Here is a 19,137-nt window from a genome sequence, read left to right as displayed (position 1 = left end):
ATATAATATTCAAGGTGCACATTGGGTCATTCAGAATAACTTCACACACACGCTTCTGTGCATTTCCAAGTCTAATTCTGTCACTAAATCCATACCGGTCACCCAGCGCCTAAATACTAGGCCTCAAATTTATATCCCGCTGAATTTGAATACAATACATTGGGCCAAATAATATATTTGTTGTTGTGGTGAACCATAACAATGAGAAAAACATCTAGTAAGGGACGCGGACGTGGACATGGTCGTGGTGGTGTTAGTGGACCCTCTGGTGCTGGGAGAGGACGTGGCCGTTCTGCCACATCCACACGTCCTAGTGTACCAACTACCTCAGGTCCCAGTAGCCGCCAGAATTTACAGCGATATATGGTGGGGCCCAATGCCGTTCTAAGGATGGTAAGGCCTGAGCAGGTACAGGCATTAGTCAATTGGGTGGCCGACAGTGGATCCAGCACGTTCACATTATCTCCCACCCAGTCTTCTGCAGAAAGCGCACAGATGGCGCCTGAAAACCAACCCCATCAGTCTGTCACATCACCCCCATGCATACCAGGGAAACTGTCTCAGCCTCAAGTTATGCAGCAGTCTCTTATGCTGTTTGAAGACTCCGCTGGCAGGGTTTCCCAAGGGCATCCACCTAGCCCTTCCCCAGCGGTGAAAGACATAGAATGCACTGACGCACAACCACTTATGTTTCCTGATGATGAGGACATGGGAATACCACCTCAGCATGTCTCTGATGATGACGAAACACAGGTGCCAACTGCTGCGTCTTTCTGCAGTGTGCAGACTGAACAGGAGGTCAGGGATCAAGACTGGGTGGAAGACGATGCAGGGGACGATGAGGTCCTAGACCCCACATGGAATGAAGGTCGTGCCACTGACTTTCACAGTTCGGAGGAAGAGGCAGTGGTGAGACCGAGCCAACAGCGTAGCAAAAGAGGGAGCAGTGGGCAAAAGCAGAACACCCGCCGCCAAGAGACTCCGCCTGCTACTGACCGCCGCCATCTGGGACCGAGCACCCCAAAGGCAGCTTCAAGGAGTTCCCTGGCATGGCACTTCTTCAAACAATGTGCTGACGACAAGACCCGAGTGGTTTGCACGCTGTGCCATCAGAGCCTGAAGCGAGGCATTAACGTTCTGAACCTGAGCACAACCTGCATGACCAGGCACCTGCATGCAAAGCATGAACTGCAGTGGAGTAAACACCTTAAAACCAAGGAAGTCACTCAGGCTCCCCCTGCTACCTCTTCTGCTGCTGCCGCCTCGGCCTATTCTGCTGCTGCCGCCTCGGCCTCTTCCTCCGCCTCTGGAGGAACGTTGGCACCTGCCGCCCAGCAAACAGGGGATGTACCACCAACACCACCACCACCACCTCCGTCACCAAGCGTCTCAACCATGTCACACGCCAGCGTTCAGCTCTCCATCTCACAAACATTTGATAGAAAGCGTAAATTCCCACCTAGCCACCCTCGATCCCTGGCCCTGAATGCCAGCATTTCTAAACTACTGGCCTATGAAATGCTGTCATTTAGGCTGGTGGACACAGACAGCTTCAAACAGCTCATGTCGCTTGCTGTCCCACAGTATGTTGTTCCCAGCCGGCACTACTTCTCCAAGAGAGCCGTGCCTTCCCTGCACAACCAAGTATCCGATAAAATCAAGTGTGCACTGCGCAACGCCATCTGTAGCAAGGTCCACCTAACCACAGATACGTGGACCAGTAAGCACGGCCAGGGACGCTATATCTCCCTAACTGCACACTGGGTAAATGTAGTGGCAGCTGGGCCCCAGGCGGAGAGCTGTTTGGCGCACGTCCTGCCGCCGCCAAGGATCGCAGGGCAACATTCTTTGCCTCCTGTTGCCACCTCCTCCTTCTCGGCTTCCTCCTCCTCTTCTTCCACCTGCTCATCCAGTCAGCCACACACCTTCACCACCAACTTCAGCACAGCCCGGGGTAAACGTCAGCAGGCCATTCTGAAACTCATATGTTTGGGGGACAGGCCCCACACCGCACAGGAGTTGTGGCGGGGTATTGAACAACAGACCGACGAGTGGTTGCTGCCGGTGAGCCTCAAGCCCGGCCTGGTGGTGTGTGATAATGGGCGAAATCTCGTTGCAGCTCTGGGACTAGCCAATTTGACGCACATCCCTTGCTTGGCGCATGTGCTGAATTTGGTGGTGCAGAAGTTCATTCACAACTACCCCGACATGTCAGAGCTGCTGCATAAAGTGCGGGCCGTCTGTTCGCGCTTCCGGCGTTCACATCCTGCCGCTGCTCGCCTGTCTGCGCTACAGCGTAACTTCGGCCTTCCCGCTCACCGCCTCATATGCGACGTGCCCACCAGGTGGAACTCCACCTTGCACATGCTGGACAGACTGTGCGAGCAGCAGCAGGCCATAGTGGAGTTTCAGCTGCAGCACGCACGGGTCAGTCGCACTACAGAACAGCACCACTTCACCACCAATGACTGGGCCTCCATGCGAGACCTGTGTGCCCTGTTGCGCTGTTTCGAGTACTCCACCAACATGGCCAGTGGCGATGACACCGTTATCAGCGTTACAATACCACTTCTATGTCTCCTTGAGAAAACACTTAGGGCGATGATGGAACAGGAGGTGGCCCAGGAGGAGGAGGAGGAGGATGAGGAAGAGGGGTCATTTTTAGCACTTTCAGGCCAGTCTCTTCGAAGTGACTCAGAGGGAGGTTTTTTGCAACAGCAGAGGCCAGGTACAAATGTGGCCAGCCAGGGCCCACTACTGGAGGACGAGGAGGACGAGGATGAGGAGGAGGTGGAGGAGGATGAGGATGAAGCATGGTCACAGCGGGGTGGCACCCAACGCAGCTCGGGTCCATCACTGGTGCGTGGCTGGGGGGAAAGGCAGGACGATGACGATACGCCTCCCACAGAGGACAGCTTGTCCTTACCCCTGGGCAGCCTGGCACACATGAGCGACTACATGCTGCAGTGCCTGCGCAACGACAGCAGAGTTGCCCACATTTTAACCTGTGCGGACTACTGGGTTGCCACCCTGCTGGATCCACGCTACAAAGACAATGTGCCCACCTTACTTCCTGCACTGGAGCGTGATAGGAAGATGCGCGAGTACAAGCGCACGTTGGTAGACGCGCTACTGAGAGCATTCCCAAATGTCACAGGGGAACAAGTGGAAGCCCAAGGCCAAGGCAGAGGAGGAGCAAGAGGTCGCCAAGGCAGCTGTGTCACGGCCAGCTCCTCTGAGGGCAGGGTTAGCATGGCAGAGATGTGGAAAACTTTTGTCAACACGCCACAGCTAACTGCACCACCACCTGATACGCAACGTGTTAGCAGGAGGCAACATTTCACTAACATGGTGGAACAGTACGTGTGCACACCCCTCCACGTACTGACTGATGGTTCGGCCCCATTCAACTTCTGGGTCTCTAAATTGTCCACGTGGCCAGAGCTAGCCTTTTATGCCTTGGAGGTGCTGGCCTGCCCGGCAGCCAGCGTTTTGTCTGAACGTGTATTCAGCACGGCAGGGGGCATCATTACAGACAAACGCAGCCGCCTGTCTACAGCCAATGTGGACAAGCTGACGTTCATAAAAATGAACCAGGCATGGATCCCACAGGACCTGTCCGTCCCTTGTCCAGATTAGACATTAACTACCTCCCCATAACCATATATTATTGGACTCCAGGGCACTTCCTCATTCAATCCTATTTTTATTTTCATTTTACCATTATATTGCGATGCTACCCAAAGTTGAATGAACCTCTCCTCTGCCTGTGTGCTAGGCCTAAATATATGCCAATGGACTGTTGCAGTGGTGGCTGACATGAAGCCTGATTCTCTGCTATGACATGCAGACTAATTCTCTGCTGACATGAAGCCAGATTGTCTGTTACGGGACCTCTCTCCTCTGCCTGGGTGCTGGGCCTAAATTTATGACAATGGACTGTTGCAGTGGTGGCTGACGTGAAGCCTGATTCTCTGCTATGACATGCAGACTGATTCTCTGCTGACATGAAGCCAGATCCTCTGTTACGGGACCTCTCTCCTCTGCCTGGGTGCTGGGCCTAAATTTATGACAATGGACTGTTGCAGTGGTGGCTGACGTGAAGCCTGATTCTCTGCTATGACATGCAGACTGATTCTCTGCTGACATGAAGCCAGATCCTCTGTTACGGGACCTCTCTCCTCTGCCTGGGTGCTGGGCCTAAATTTATGACAATGGACTGTTGCAGTGGTGGCTGACGTGAAGCCTGATTCTCTGCTATGACATGCAGACTGATTCTCTGCTGACATGAAGCCAGATCCTCTTTTACGGGACCTCTCTCCTCTGCCTGGGTGCTGGGCCTAAATTTATGACAATGGACTGTTGCAGTGGTGGCTGACGTGAAGCCTCATTCTCTGCTATGACATGCAGACTGATTCTCTGCTGACATGAAGCCAGATCCTCTGTTACGGGACCTCTCTCCTCTGCCTGGGTGCTGGGCCTGAATATATGCCAATGGACTGTTGCAGTGGTGGGTGACGTGAAGCCTCATTCTCTGCTATGACATGCAGACTAATTCTCTGCTGACATGAAGCCAGATTGTCTGTTACGGGACCTCTCTCCTCTGCCTGTGTGTGTGCTGGGCCTAAATATATGCCAATGGACTGTTGCAGTGGTGGCTGACGTGAAGCCTCATTCTCTGCTATGACATGCAGACTGATTCTCTGCTGACATGAAGCCAGATCCTCTGTTACGGGACCTCTCTCCTCTGCCTGGGTGCTGGGCCTAAATTTATGACAATGGACTGTTGCAGTGGTGGCTGACGTGAAGCCTGATTCTCTGCTATGACATGCAGACTGATTCTCTGCTGTCATGAAGCCAGATTGTCTGTTACGGGACCTTTCTCCTCTACCTGGGTTCTGGGCCTAAATTTATGAAAATTGACTCTTACAGTGGTGGGTGACGTGAAGCCTGATTCTCTGCTATGATATGAAGACTGATTCTCTGCTGACATGAAGCCAGATTGTCTGTTACGGGACCTTTCTCCTCTGCCTGGGTTCTGGGCCTAAATTTATGAAAATTGACTCTTACAGTGGTGGGTGACGTGAAGCCTGATTCTCTGCTATGATATGAAGACTGATTCTCTGCTGACATGAAGCCAGATTGTCTGTTACGGGACCTTTCTCCTCTGCCTGGGTTCTGGGCCTAAATTTATGAAAATTGACTCTTACAGTGGTGGGTGACGTGAAGCCTGATTCTCTGCTATGATATGAAGACTGATTCTCTGCTGACATGAAGCCAGATTGTCTGTTACGGGACCTTTCTCCTCTGCCTGGGTTCTGGGCCTAAATTTATGAAAATTGACTCTTACAGTGGTGGGTGACGTGAAGCCTGATTCTCTGCTATGATATGAAGACTGATTCTCTGCTGACATGAAGCCAGATTGTCTGTTACGGGACCTTTCTCCTCTGCCTGGGTTCTGGGCCTAAATTTATGAAAATTGACTCTTACAGTGGTGGGTGACGTGAAGCCTGATTCTCTGCTATGATATGAAGACTGATTCTCTGCTGACATGAAGCCAGATTGTCTGTTACGGGACCTTTCTCCTCTGCCTGGGTTCTGGGCCTAAATTTATGAAAATTGACTCTTACAGTGGTGGGTGACGTGAAGCCTGATTCTCTGCTATGATATGAAGACTGATTCTCTGCTGACATGAAGCCAGATTGTCTGTTACGGGACCTTTCTCCTCTGCCTGGGTTCTGGGCCTAAATTTATGAAAATTGACTCTTACAGTGGTGGGTGACGTGAAGCCTGATTCTCTGCTATGATATGAAGACTGATTCTCTGCTGACATGAAGCCAGATTGTCTGTTACGGGACCTTTCTCCTCTGCCTGGGTTCTGGGCCTAAATTTATGAAAATTGACTCTTACAGTGGTGGGTGACGTGAAGCCTGATTCTCTGCTATGATATGAAGACTGATTCTCTGCTGACATGAAGCCAGATTGTCTGTTACGGGACCTTTCTCCTCTGCCTGGGTTCTGGGCCTAAATTTATGAAAATTGACTCTTACAGTGGTGGGTGACGTGAAGCCTGATTCTCTGCTATGATATGAAGACTGATTCTCTGCTGACATGAAGCCAGATTGTCTGTTACGGGACCTTTCTCCTCTGCCTGGGTTCTGGGCCTAAATTTATGAAAATTGACTCTTACAGTGGTGGGTGACGTGAAGCCTGATTCTCTGCTATGATATGAAGACTGATTCTCTGCTGACATGAAGCCAGATTCTCTGTTACGGGACCTCTCTCCTCTGCCTGGGTGCTGGGCCTAAATTTATGACAATGGACTGTTGCAGTGGTGGCTGACGTGAAGCCTGATTCTCTGCTATGACATGCAGACTGATTCTCTGCTGACATGAAGCCAGATTCTCTGTTACGGGACCTCTCTCCTCTGCCTGTGTGTGTGCTGGGCCTAAATATATGCCAATGGACTGTTGCAGTGGTGGCTGACGTGAAGCCTCATTCTCTGCTATGACATGCAGACTAATTCTCTGCTGACATGAAGACAGATTCTCTGTTACGGGACCTCTCTCCTCTGCCTGGGTGCCGGGGCCTAAATATCTGAGAATGGACTGTTCCAGTGGTGGGTGACGGGAAGCCAGATTCTCTGCTATGGAACCTCTCTCCAATTGATTTTGGTTAATTTTTATTTATTTAATTTTTATTTTAATTCATTTCCCTATCCACATTTGTTTGCAGGGGATTTACCTACATGTTGCTGCCTTTTGCAGCCCTCTAGCTCTTTCCTGGGCTGTTTTACAGCCTTTTTAGTGCCGAAAAGTTCGGGTCCCCATTGACTTCAATGGGGTTCGGGTTCGGGACGAAGTTCGGATCGGGTTCGGATCCCGAACCCGAACATTTCCGGGATGTTCGGCCGAACTTCTCGAACCCGAACATCCAGGTGTTCGCTCAACTCTACTGAGAAGGCATTGCAACACTTAGATATTGTTGTTGATCCTGCATTCTAAACCTCAGAAGAGGTTCCAAGAATCACTACCACTGATCAGATGGCATGTTCTAGTCTCCATTGTCAGGATTCACGTCATCTCAAATTTTCAGCATCAATACCATTAACCTCACTGAATTGAGGTTAATGGTTAATTCACCATAAAAATTAGCGATACAAAAATTTGTGATAAACACTACTCTTAAAGTCAAAGATATTGCAGCCTTCTCATTGGCCCACAAGCAAGAAGCAGTAAGGGTTCATAGGTACTGATGAAAAAATAACTTGTATATTTGAAATTACGAACATATAGCACTATATTCAAGATATTCGCAAATTCTCGAAGTGCCAATATTTGCGATAAAATTTGTGATTTGAATATTTGCAATCAACACTACTCATGAGTCTCCACTTGATATAGTAGCTCGAACACAAAACACAAGACATGCCAGAAGATGCCTGCTCAGTCAATCACTGGCTGCAGCCAATGGCTATGTAGGCCTGTGTAGGAATTTCCTTCATGTTATGCTGGGACCAGAAAGAGGAGACCAGCAGGGAATTTTTAAGCTTCAGAACAGCAGTGGCAGCGGCTTTTATTTTAATCTACCCCTTTAAAAAAAAAAAAATAATGTATCCTGCTGGACAACCCCTTAAAGTGAATGGGACAGGCAGTTGTAATTACAGTGCTGCTACAAAAGGGACTGTAAATATTTTATGATATCTTTGCATGGGACAACACTGAAGATATGATACTTTGATACAATGTGAAGTAGTCAGTGTATGGCTTGTATTACAGTGTAAATTTGGTGTGCCCTCAAAATAACTCAACACACAGCAATCAAACAGCTGGCAACCAAAGTGAGTACACCCCTAAGTGAAAATGGGCAAATTGTGCCCAAAATGTGGCATATTTTGTGTGGCCACCATTATTTTCCAGCACTGCCTCAACTCTCAGTGAAATCCTCTTCTACTCCTCCATGACGACATCATGGAGCTGGTGGATGTTAGAGACTAGGCGCTCCTCCACCTTCCATTTGAGGATGCCTCACAGATGCTTAATAGGGCTTAGGTCTGGAGACATGCTTGGCTACCTTTACCCTTAGTTTCTTTAGAAAGGCAGTGGTCGTTTTTGAGGTGTGTTTGGGGTTGTTATCATGTTGGAATACTCCCATTCAGCCCAGTTTCTGGAGGGAGGGGATCAGGCTCTGCTTTAGTATGTCACAGTACTTGATGGCATTTATGGCTCCCTCAATGAACTGTAGCTCCCCACAGCCAGTAGCACTTATGCAGAACCAAACCATGACACTCCCACCACCATGCTTGACTGTAGGCAAGACACACTTGTCTTTGCACTCTTCACCTGGTTGCTGCCACACACTCTTGACACCATTTGAATGAAATATGTTTATATTGATCTCATCAGACCACAGGACATGGTTCCAGTAATCCATATCCTTAGTCTGCTTGTCTTCAGCAATCTGTTTGTGGGCTATCATGTGCATAATCTTTAGAAGAGGCTTCCCTCTGGGACAACAGCCATGCAGACTAATTTGAGGCAGTGTGCGGCGTATGGTCCTGCATCAATGCTGGCTGCACTCATACATCTATTTTGAAAAGACAACCTCTGGCGTTGAGCACATACACTCAACTTCTTTGGTTGACCATGGCAAAGCCTGTTCTGAGTGGAACCTGTCTTGTTAAACCAATATATTGTCTTGGCCACTGTGCTGTAGCTCATTTTCATGGTTTTAGAAATCTTCTTATATCCTCAGCCATCTTTATGTATGTAGAACAACAATTTATATTTTTTTCATATCCTCAGAGAGTTCTTTGCCATGAGTTGCCATATTGAACTTCCAGTGACTAGTATGAGAAAGTGTGAGAGTGATAACACCAAATTTCACACACCTGCAACCCTTTCACACCTGAGACCTTGTAACATTAATGAGTCACATGACACCTGGGAGGGAAAATGGCTAATTTTCACTTAGGAGTATACTCACTTTTGTTGCCAGCGGTTTGGAGAATAATGGCTGTGTGTTGAGTTATTTTGAGGTCACACCAAATTTACACCGTGATACAAACTGTACACTGACTACTTTACATTGTATCAAAGTGTCATATCCTCTGTGTTGTCCCATGAAAAGATATAATAACATATTTACAAGAATGTGAGGGGTGTACTCACTTTTGTGAGATACTATATATCAGGACACTGCTAATGTGATATTGGCTTATAAACGTAATATTCAAATATTTAGTCGGTATTAATGTAATTAGATCTCCAATAGTTAACTTGCTGTGCACTGTCTGTCAGTTCACACTTCAGTTCAGTGAGTGTCTATCATTTGTCATTCTATTATTTGCTGTTCCTTAATTTAGCAGTAGACAGAGAAATTAGTAATACATTTAATTATGTCTCTCTTTCTGTATATCTATATATACATCTACCTACATATTGCAATTTTTAGACAGTACATAAAAACGTAGTCATCTGTTCCAGAAATACCATCTATTGAAGTATCATATTTGCCATAAAAAATGTATTGCAGGCATTTCAGATTGTCTAAAGGCCAAAATATGTAACATTTAAATAACTATTTAATTAGAATTATTTGTATGGAACAGAATTTTACCTTAGTTAAAGGAAAAATGTCAGCAAATCATCTACTGCTTAAAACTTTTTTTTTTTTTTTTTTATGTTAAGCATATTGAGGGTCATTTAAACACCAGTCTTAATAACCCCTATAACTGGCGGTGGATCCGCAGAAGTTATGAAGAGGCGCATCCATCTCCAGTCTAAATATAAGACATCTTCTGTGCTGTCTTACATTTAGACCATTTTCTACGCCTAAAACAGGCATAGAAAATGATGACTGAGACGGGCCTACTGGCCATTCACTTCCTTGTCCATGTCATCCCCACTTTTTTAGACTTGGTGTGAGTCAATAAAAGTCAAAGATTATGTGCCAGAAATAAATATGGATAATAAATTACCCTCATTGTTTATATATTTTTATTTTTTTAAATCTTCCATGCCATTATCTATAATAAGAATAAACCTTGAGACTTTAAAGGATGATTTGGAAGACGTAAAGCCAGCAAAAGATGAGGATGGTCATCATTAAGACCTGGCCCTCCTAATGGGTGCAGACAAGATGGTATTGGTTGGCACACTGACACTGGAATAATAAAGGCTTCCATCCTATTGGTATTGAACTACATATCTTAGTTTATGGCTGGTGTAGGAATAAGTAAATGTAGGAATAAATAAAACTGATGCAAAATAAGTCTTCCTGCACTCTCCCTGTATTCTCCTTGCACTCTCCGTGCACTCTCCCTGCCTTCTCCCTCTTCAAGACGCTTCGGTTAATCATTTTCAGAAACACTGCCGATAGAGCATGAGAGCTTACCACATCTCCCCTTTTTGCTCAGCTCACAGAATAATGGCGGAGACTGAGTAGGATGAGGGTTTTATTAGCTATGACATCACAGGGGATGGGTATAAGCAGATTGGCTGGCTGTACAACATTATGGGTGATCTTGCATTCCCGGGCTTCTTACTTTCACTTTATAACATGTGCAACTGCCATTTTAAGAAAACCGATTAGTTACCGCGAAGCACAATGAAATAAAAATTTGTTGGGAATCGAAGTTTTCCTAAACATCGGACGAAATGTGGCTTCAAATGCTTCATTCAACACTAATGCAGACAGTATGTGCACACTTTGCCCATGTGATTTTTGTAAAGCAAATTTCCAAACCATAACAAATGTACAGGAAATATCAAAACATATTGACAATAAGAAAATAAAAACATTAAAAAATTATTTTTTATATTTAAATGTAACCACTAGAAAAATATAGGTTATGTATTTCCTTTATTGAGGTTGTCTCATCATAAATATGAGACAATATGGGAGAAACCCACAGAATGCATAAATTACTTCAGTATCTAAAGTATTTACCAAATTCAATTCTGCAAGAAGGGGCACTATAGTTAAAATGAAGTCTCCCTTTTGTTGTTTGAATATTCCACTGTTCTCTAGCCCTATACCCTGTACCATTGACCACTTGCCCTTTGGCTAATTTGGTCATCTTTGTTTACAAATGCTGCAAACTATCCAATGGATGCTACAAAAGCCTTGGGACCTGATCTGCCAAAAGTCAGAATATCAAGTGATTAAAAAGTCATATGTACCCCACAAAAATGAGCTCTCACACAAGAATATTGCATTAAAATAAATAAAAATATATATAAAAAAATTATATATATATATATATATATATACATATATATATATTTATAAATGTGGTATTTTTGTGATCATACTGACTAGCAGAATAAATATAACATTTCATTTTTTTTTTTTTGCGCACGGTGTACTCTGCAACAACAAAACCCGAAAAGCAATGGCAGAGTTGCCGCCTTTTCTTTATCCTGCTTCCCTGAAAACCAAATAAAAAGTGATCACTTGTGGGGTCTAAATGGTCATTCCACCCCATGATAAATAATTTGAGGAGACTATCTTCCAAAAGGGGGTTACTTATAGGGGGTTTCTCCTTTACTGGCACCTCAGGGGCTCTGCAAATGTGATGTAGTGCCCGAAAACCATTCCCGCAAAATTTGTGTCCAAAAGCCAAATGGCGCTTCTTCCCTTCTGTGCCCTGCCATGTCGTCAGCTTATGACACCCCCACATGATTATGCAGGAGTGTGTGGTGATGTCATCACACTCAACGCAGGTCATTCAGCAGGCCTTTTCCACTCGAGAGGAGCGGACTGCCACTGTGCGAGCAAATTGATGAGGTGAATGAATTTTTTTTCTTAAACCCAAATGGCCATAATGGTCTAGCGTATTACTGTTTTTAATGTCCGTTAGACGGGTGCACTTCTGTCTAAGCAGTTGTTAAAAATGGTCCCATTGATTGATAGGCTGAATAGCATTTTAACAAGGCAATTTGTGACAAATTAATTTGTAACTAATCAAATTTCTTGTCAAAATTCGGCGAAGCTGGCAAATCGCATTTTTCAAAACTTCACTCATCTCTAGCTGGCAGTTGTAGTTTTCAAAACTAGAGAGCAACAGATTTATCCAGATTGAAATTAATAGAGCTTCTATCCTTCTTCTGTCAGTTGTGTAGAACATCCGTCATTTCAATATAAATGACAGAAAATGGGAATTTCTGAATAAATACGGAGTGCTTAAGATATAATACAGGCATTTCATTCCACAAAAATACGTGTCAAACATGTCCTGGTAAAGTCTGATAAAAATGTATGGAATAGTAATCAGTGACAATGACTCAATTCACTTGTGCTATATTACATCCTAACCCTGGTTTTCTTGTGGAACCATTCTCAGGTGAATTGCTGCAGTTCATTTTCATATTCAGAGCACAGATTTTTTTTATTTTTTTTATTTAGTCATTAAACCTCTTTGCACCCATCTTTAGGGTAAGGCCACATGATGAGTTTTCTGCATGCAGTTTTGGAAGCTAAAGCCAGGAATAAATAAAAAAAAAAAAAATTTAATCTGTCCTGTCCAGATATTTTAAAAGCAACAAAGTATATATTTTTTTATGTTTTAATGTTTAAATATCAATTTATATAAATGTAAAAAACATTTTAATTTCTGCATTAGTCCCCTAAAGGGGTTGTCTCACTTCAGTAAGTGGTATTTATCATGTAGAGAAAGTTATTACAAGCCACTTACTAATATATTGTTATTAACTATATTTATTGTTATTATCGATATTGCTTCCTTTGCTAGATCGTTAAATTTTTCCATCACATTATACATTGTTCGTTTCCATGGTTACAGACCACCCTGTAATCCATCAGTGGTGGTCGTACTTGCACACTATAGGAAAAAGCATCAGCCTCTCTGGTGGACCATGGGAGCGCACATAGGCTGGTGCTTTTGCTATATTGTTCAAGCACAACCATCACTGATAGATTGCAGGGTGGTCTGTAACCATGGAAACAAGCAGTGTATGATGTGATGGAAAAATGAATCCAGTTAGCAAAGGAAGCAATATGGACAATCACAATACATTAGTAAGTGGCTTGTATTAACTTTCTCTACATGATAAATGCCACTTACTGAAGTGAGACAAACCTTTTAAGGGCTCATGCACACGAACGTGTGCAGGCCTCAAACAGTGGGCCCACAGTATATGGGCCCCAGCCGCTTGTGCACCACATCACAAATAAAAGATGCGGTGCAGAACGGAGGCCCGGGACCCCGCAGAAGCACTATGAAGGGCTTCATTCATGTACACTTTGCTTCTAGGACTATGTTGGAGGGGCTGAAGGGAGGGAGGGGTAATGTGATTTACATGTGGTTGCATTGGAGGAGCTGATGTTATTTACATGGCACTGTAATATATATATATATATATATATATATATATCAGCTGCATAGTACATATGTACAATTATGCTCAGCACTGTTACTGTACATATAATTTATAAATATACTCAGTATATTATCTATAGTATTATCTGAGACTGAGCATAATTATATATATATAGTAACAGCACTGAGCATAGTTATATATATGCACATGTACTATGCAGCTGTATAGGCCTGCCATACTGTCTGTATTTTTAACTTAATACTTCTTTAACTGTACCTAACCTGGAGCCTTGGCTGGCCTAGTGCCACTTCTTGATTGAATCTGCTGGTGGAGGACCAGAGGCTGAAGAGACTGACACCCTGGATTCTGTGCCACTGCAGTCAGTGAGAGAGCAGAGAGACTGGAGAGACTAAGAAAATTGCACCCGCCGCGCTCTTTTAATCCCGCTTGAAGTAATGGATGCACACAGCAGTGCTGCCTGTGACGTCATCTCACACAGCGCACTGGTCTGGGGGCGTTCTGGACATGCTGCTAGGCCCTGCCCTTTATAGCTTACAGGGCAGCCGAGCCTGCAGCCAGAGATAGCCTGCAGCCAGAGATTAGCAGGAGCGCAGTAGCACTTTTAACCTAAGGGGCCTTGCACATAGTCCAAGGGGCAAATTTTGTAATGACCTGATGCTGCCTTTCTGGCTTAACAAAGTCGCAAATTATGGCTAATGCCAATTCACGCTATAATTTGCAATTTGCAAAGTGGTGAAAATAGTTAGTGAGTCTGGTGGTGGCAGAACCATCCACAGACCAATAGAAACTGGCAAAAATTATTGCCTGGCCCAAATGTACACTAACACAGTTGGCATAGGTTTTATAAAGTATCACTCAATAAATATGATTTCTAGTCTTAAAGGGGTTCTCAAGGAATTAAGAAAATGGAAATACTGAAATATTTATTAAAAATATGTTCTCAAATGCCTTTCATTAGCTATGGCTCATTTTGTCTAAGGAGCAATCATTAGGAGAAATAAATTGGCCTCCGTCCTATTAGTACACACAAAACCTGTCCTAATTACACAGGAGGACAAGTTACTTATCCTTCTCTCTGCTCTACTTGTCAGGGATTATGATCCTGAATACAGGTGAATCTCTGTGGGAATGGAGATGATGATGAGACATGAGAGGAGGTTAGGGGTGGCTAATGAGGATCAGCACTTGTTTACAGTCTCCATTACCACATATCTATATCAGTCTGTCCTGTCCATCCTCTGTGTACTTCATGTATCCTCTGAACTAAATTCACCAGAGAATCAGCTAAAGTTGTTGTCAGCTGTATTCAGGACCATAATCCCTGACAAGCAGAGCAGAGAAGAGGATGATGCAGCTCTTTACCTCAGTGTTGCAAAGTAACGTTTCCTCTTGTGTGATTAGGACAGGTTTTGTGTGTGGGCATAGTAAGTTTTTAGAATTTCTATATCATTGGGCATAGGGTTAAATACTTTTTAGTGTATTTGAAACTCTATGCAAGTATAATATGTTATAGCTATATAACCGATTAAACACTTTACAAAATCGCTAAAAATACAAGTCTTTGTGTGTATTTGTTATTGCTTCATATGATGCTAAATCACAAATCTAAAGTAATACAGGCTTCTAACATGTAATTTTATGAATGTGCTTGTAGGCTTACCATAGATGCTGAGTGTCAGCTTCAGTTGCATAACTTTCCAATGGATGAGCATTCCTGTCCTCTGGAATTTTCAAGCTGTAAGTATTACAAACATGCAATGGAATGTAAACTCATTATTTGTCACAGTACTCAGTTATGACGAACCCCATAATTCTACAATTTCCTAAAGGGCCCATAGTATAGCAACCTCTAAACTGTAGTATGGAATGAATTAGAGCGCCATGTAGGAGAGTTTCTTTATAAAGTAGAATCCACATAGTAGTGTTGCAAGGATTCTATTGTACTGTACATTAGAGAGTGAGGCTGTGTATTATGTACTAGGAGCTACTGTATACAAAAAACTAAATATTATTACAATATAAAAATAAACAATATGCAACATATGGAGGAGACAGGTCAGGCCAATCACATATTGATGCCACAAAATAGGTATGATAAGTATATTTCCCTGCTGTGGGGCCTTATAAAAAAAAAAAAAAAAAAAAGCAGATATATGGAAATACAATATATGGAAACTCTTGTGAAGAGCGGAATAAGCGGAATATAAAATCAGTTAACGTAAAAGATATTCCCAGACAACACTTTCTTTCTCTACTACGTATATAGAAAGCCAACCAGTGATTCTGATGCATTCTTTTAATTGCATTGAAGATGGTTACCCGAAAGAAGAAATCATTTATCAGTGGAAGAGAAGCTCAGTTGAAGTTGGAGATGTGCGATCATGGAGACTTTATCAGTTTTCATTTGTTGGGCTGCGAAACACAACAGAAGAGGTGAAGACAACGTCAGGTAGGCAAAAATATCATAGCATGTGCAATATTCAAATTACTTTTAGAATTGAATAAACTTGAATTCAATTTGTATATTGTACCCAATGTACAATTTGCACAAGCTCACCAAAATTGGACTGTTGAAGACTGGAAAAATGTTGCATGGTCTGATGAGTCTTGATTTCTGTTGAGACATTCAAATGGTAGAGTCCAAATTTGGCATAAACATAATGAGAACATGAGAATATCCATCATGCCTTGCTACCACTGTGCAGGCTGGTGGTGGTGGTGTAATGGTGTGGAGGATGTTTTCTGGGCACACTTTAGGCCCCTTAGTGCCAATTGGCCATCGGTTAAATGCCACGGGCTACCTGAGCATTGTTTCTGACCATGTCCATCCCTTCATGACCACCGTGTACCCATCCTTTGATGGCTACTTCCAGCAAGATAATGCACTTTGTCACAAAGCTCAAATCATTTCAAATTGGTTTCTTGAACATGACAATGAGTTCACTGTACTAAAATGGCCCCCACAGTCACCAGATCTCAACCCAATAGAGCATCTTTGGGATGTGGTGGAACGGGAGCTTCGTGCCCTGGATGTGCATCCCTCAAATCTCCATCAACTGCAAGATGCTATCCTATCAATATGGGCCAACATTTCTAAAGAATGCTATCAGCACCTTGTTGAATCAATGCCACGTAGAATTAAGGCAGTTCTGAAGGCAAAAGGGGGTCCAACACCGTATTAGTATGGTGTTCCTAATAATTCTTTAGGTGAGTGTATATTGGAGGGCACTTTGCTATCTGGTATTGCACAGAATATTTATATAAAATACATATATTTATCATTAGAGTTGAGTGGACACCTGGATGTTCGGGTTCGACGGGTTAAGCCGAACTTCACAAAAAAGTTTGAGTTCGGGACCCGAACTTGACCCCGAACCCCAATGAAGTTAATGGGGACCCGAACGTTTGAGCACTAAAATGGCTGAGGGCTAGAGGGCTGCAAACGGCAGCAAAATGTGGTTAAGAGCATGGCAAGTGCTCTGCAAACAAATGGATAGGGAAATGACTTCAAATTACATAAAATACATAAAAATAAATAAAAAATAATAATCATGATCTTGGAGGACGAGGTCCATATGGAGTAGGAGGTTGAGGAGGTGGTGGATGTGGCGATGTAGGTGGCGGCGGCGGTGGAGGATGAGGAGGTAGCCTACACTGCTTTTTAATTTTTATTTATTTTTTGTTTAAATTAGGGTACACCCCAAAACATTGGGAAATATAACCTGTTATAACCCCCTCCATCTGTGCTAAACAAACGTTCAGACAATACACTGGCTGCAGGGCAGGCCAGCACCTCCAAGACATAAAGGGCAAGCTCAGGCCATATGCCCAATTTGCAGACCCAGAAGTTGAAGGGGACAGACCCATCAGTCAGTACGTGTAGACGTGTGCACACATACTGCTCCACCATGTTGCACGTCCCTGTGATGTCCACGATCCAATTGGATATCTGCACTATCAACTTTCGATGTTCTTTTCTGCGCCTACCATGTTGATCACGGTTATCGGTGAATCAGGGTTCCACGCCAGAGAGGGAGTGTGAGAAAGGGAGACCACATGCAATGGAGGTCAATGGCTGCAATGAGATCAAGCTGAAATGTGGGACAAATTATTAAAACCGAAGCTTCCAAGTAAAAGAGGGGGGCGAGTAGCAATTACACACTCCCGACTCGGTGAGGTAGTGACGATAAATATCAATACAGGACTCTTAAGATACCCTGTTATTGGAATGATTATTAAAAAATTATAGGTAATATCTCACTGGGGTATTTTAGATTTGGAAATGTTAGGAGAAGCCCTGCTGCTGCTTTGTTAACTCTAGATAACTTCTGCCTGATCGCACGTTCCTGTGATGTCCACAATCCAATTGGATATCTTCTCTAGCAACTTTCAATGTTTTTTTCTGCGCCTACCATGTTGATCATGGTTAGCGGCGAATCAGGGTTGCACGCTAGAGAGGGAGTGTGAGAAAGGGAGACCACATCCAAGGGAGGTCAATGGCTGCAATGTGATCAAGCTGAAATGTAGGACAAGTTATTAAAGCGGAAGGATCAAATGAAAGGGCCAATTAAAGACAAATTTTGCAAATTTAATGACCTGTCACTTATGCAGAGCAGGGTTTTTTCATCGACAGAAATGGGTTAATGTCACCCACCAATGCAACAGATGATTTTTAAATTTCGGTCCCTGTCACCTATGCAGAGCAGGTGTTTATTCACGGCAAAAATGATAAAATGTCACCCAAGAATGTAACAGAAAAATTTGTGAAATGTATTAACCTTTCAACTAGGTGGCTGTGCTTGTCTGTGATAAAGCCCCCTGCCGTGCTAAACACACTTTCAGATAATACACTGGCTGGAGGGCAGACCAGCACATCCAAGGTGTAAAGGGCAAGCTCAGGCCAGGTGCCCAATTTGGAGACCCAGAAGTTGAAGGGGGCAGACCCGTCATTTAGTACGTGTAGGCGTGTGCACACATGCTGCTCCACCATGTTGCTGAAATGCTTCCTCCTGCTAAGACGTTCCATATCAGCTAGTGGTGCTGGCTGTTGTGGCGTGATGACACAACTTTTCCACATTTCGCCCATGCTAACCCTGCCTTCTGAGGTGCTGGTGGTGCCCAAGCTGCATTGTCAACCTCTTCCTCATCCTCTGCCTTCCTTCTCCTTGTGCTTCCACTGTGCCCCCGCTGTCAGGTGGGAATGCCACCAGCAGTGCGACTACCAGCATGTGCTTGTACACATATTTTATGATCATGCTCCAGTGATGGAATTAAGGATGGTACGTTGTCCTTGTAACGGGGATCCAGAAGCAAGGCCACTCAGTAATCAGCACAAGTTAGAATGTGGGCAACTTGGCGGTCGTTGCGGAGACACTGCAGCAAGTATTCACTCATGTGTGCCAGACTGCCCAGAGGCAACAACAAGCTGTCCTCTGTGGGAGGTGAATCGTCTGTGTCCTCTGTATCCCCTCAGCCATGCACCAGTGATGGCCATGAGCTGGTTTGGGTGCCAACCTGCAGTGAACATGGTTCCTCCTCCTCATGTCCTCTTCCTCATCCTCCACCTCATCATCCTCCAGAACTGTGGCCTGGCTGTTTAATTGTGTACTTTGGGTTTGTGGGTACAGGAACCCACCCTCGGAGCCACTTGTGAATGACTGGCCGGAAACCCTACGAAATGATCCCTCTTCCACCTCCTCCTTCTTCTGTGTCACATCCTCTTCCATCATCACCAGAAGCGTTTTTTCAAGGAGGCATAGAAGTGGGATGGTAA

General features: G+C 44.2%; 1 protein-coding gene across 4 annotated transcripts in view; it reads left to right on the top strand.

The window, feature by feature from the left end:
- Nucleotides 1–19,137, top strand: part of GABRG2 (gamma-aminobutyric acid type A receptor subunit gamma2) — a 259,789-nt gene that overhangs the window by 130,202 nt on the left and 110,450 nt on the right. For all 4 annotated transcript variants that reach the window (XM_044277830.1, XM_044277833.1, XM_044277832.1 and 1 more), the window contains 2 exons: nt 15,019–15,101; nt 15,676–15,813. In XM_044277830.1, the coding sequence (XP_044133765.1) occupies nt 15,019–15,101; nt 15,676–15,813 (221 nt within the window). The remainder of the gene's footprint in view (nt 1–15,018; nt 15,102–15,675; nt 15,814–19,137) is intronic.

Source organism: Bufo gargarizans, chromosome 2 (assembly GCF_014858855.1).
Source record: "Bufo gargarizans isolate SCDJY-AF-19 chromosome 2, ASM1485885v1, whole genome shotgun sequence".
Taxonomy (NCBI): Eukaryota; Metazoa; Chordata; class Amphibia; order Anura; family Bufonidae; genus Bufo; species Bufo gargarizans.
Note: the sequence above shows the minus strand (reverse complement) of the source record. Positions and strands in the feature narration are given on the sequence as shown.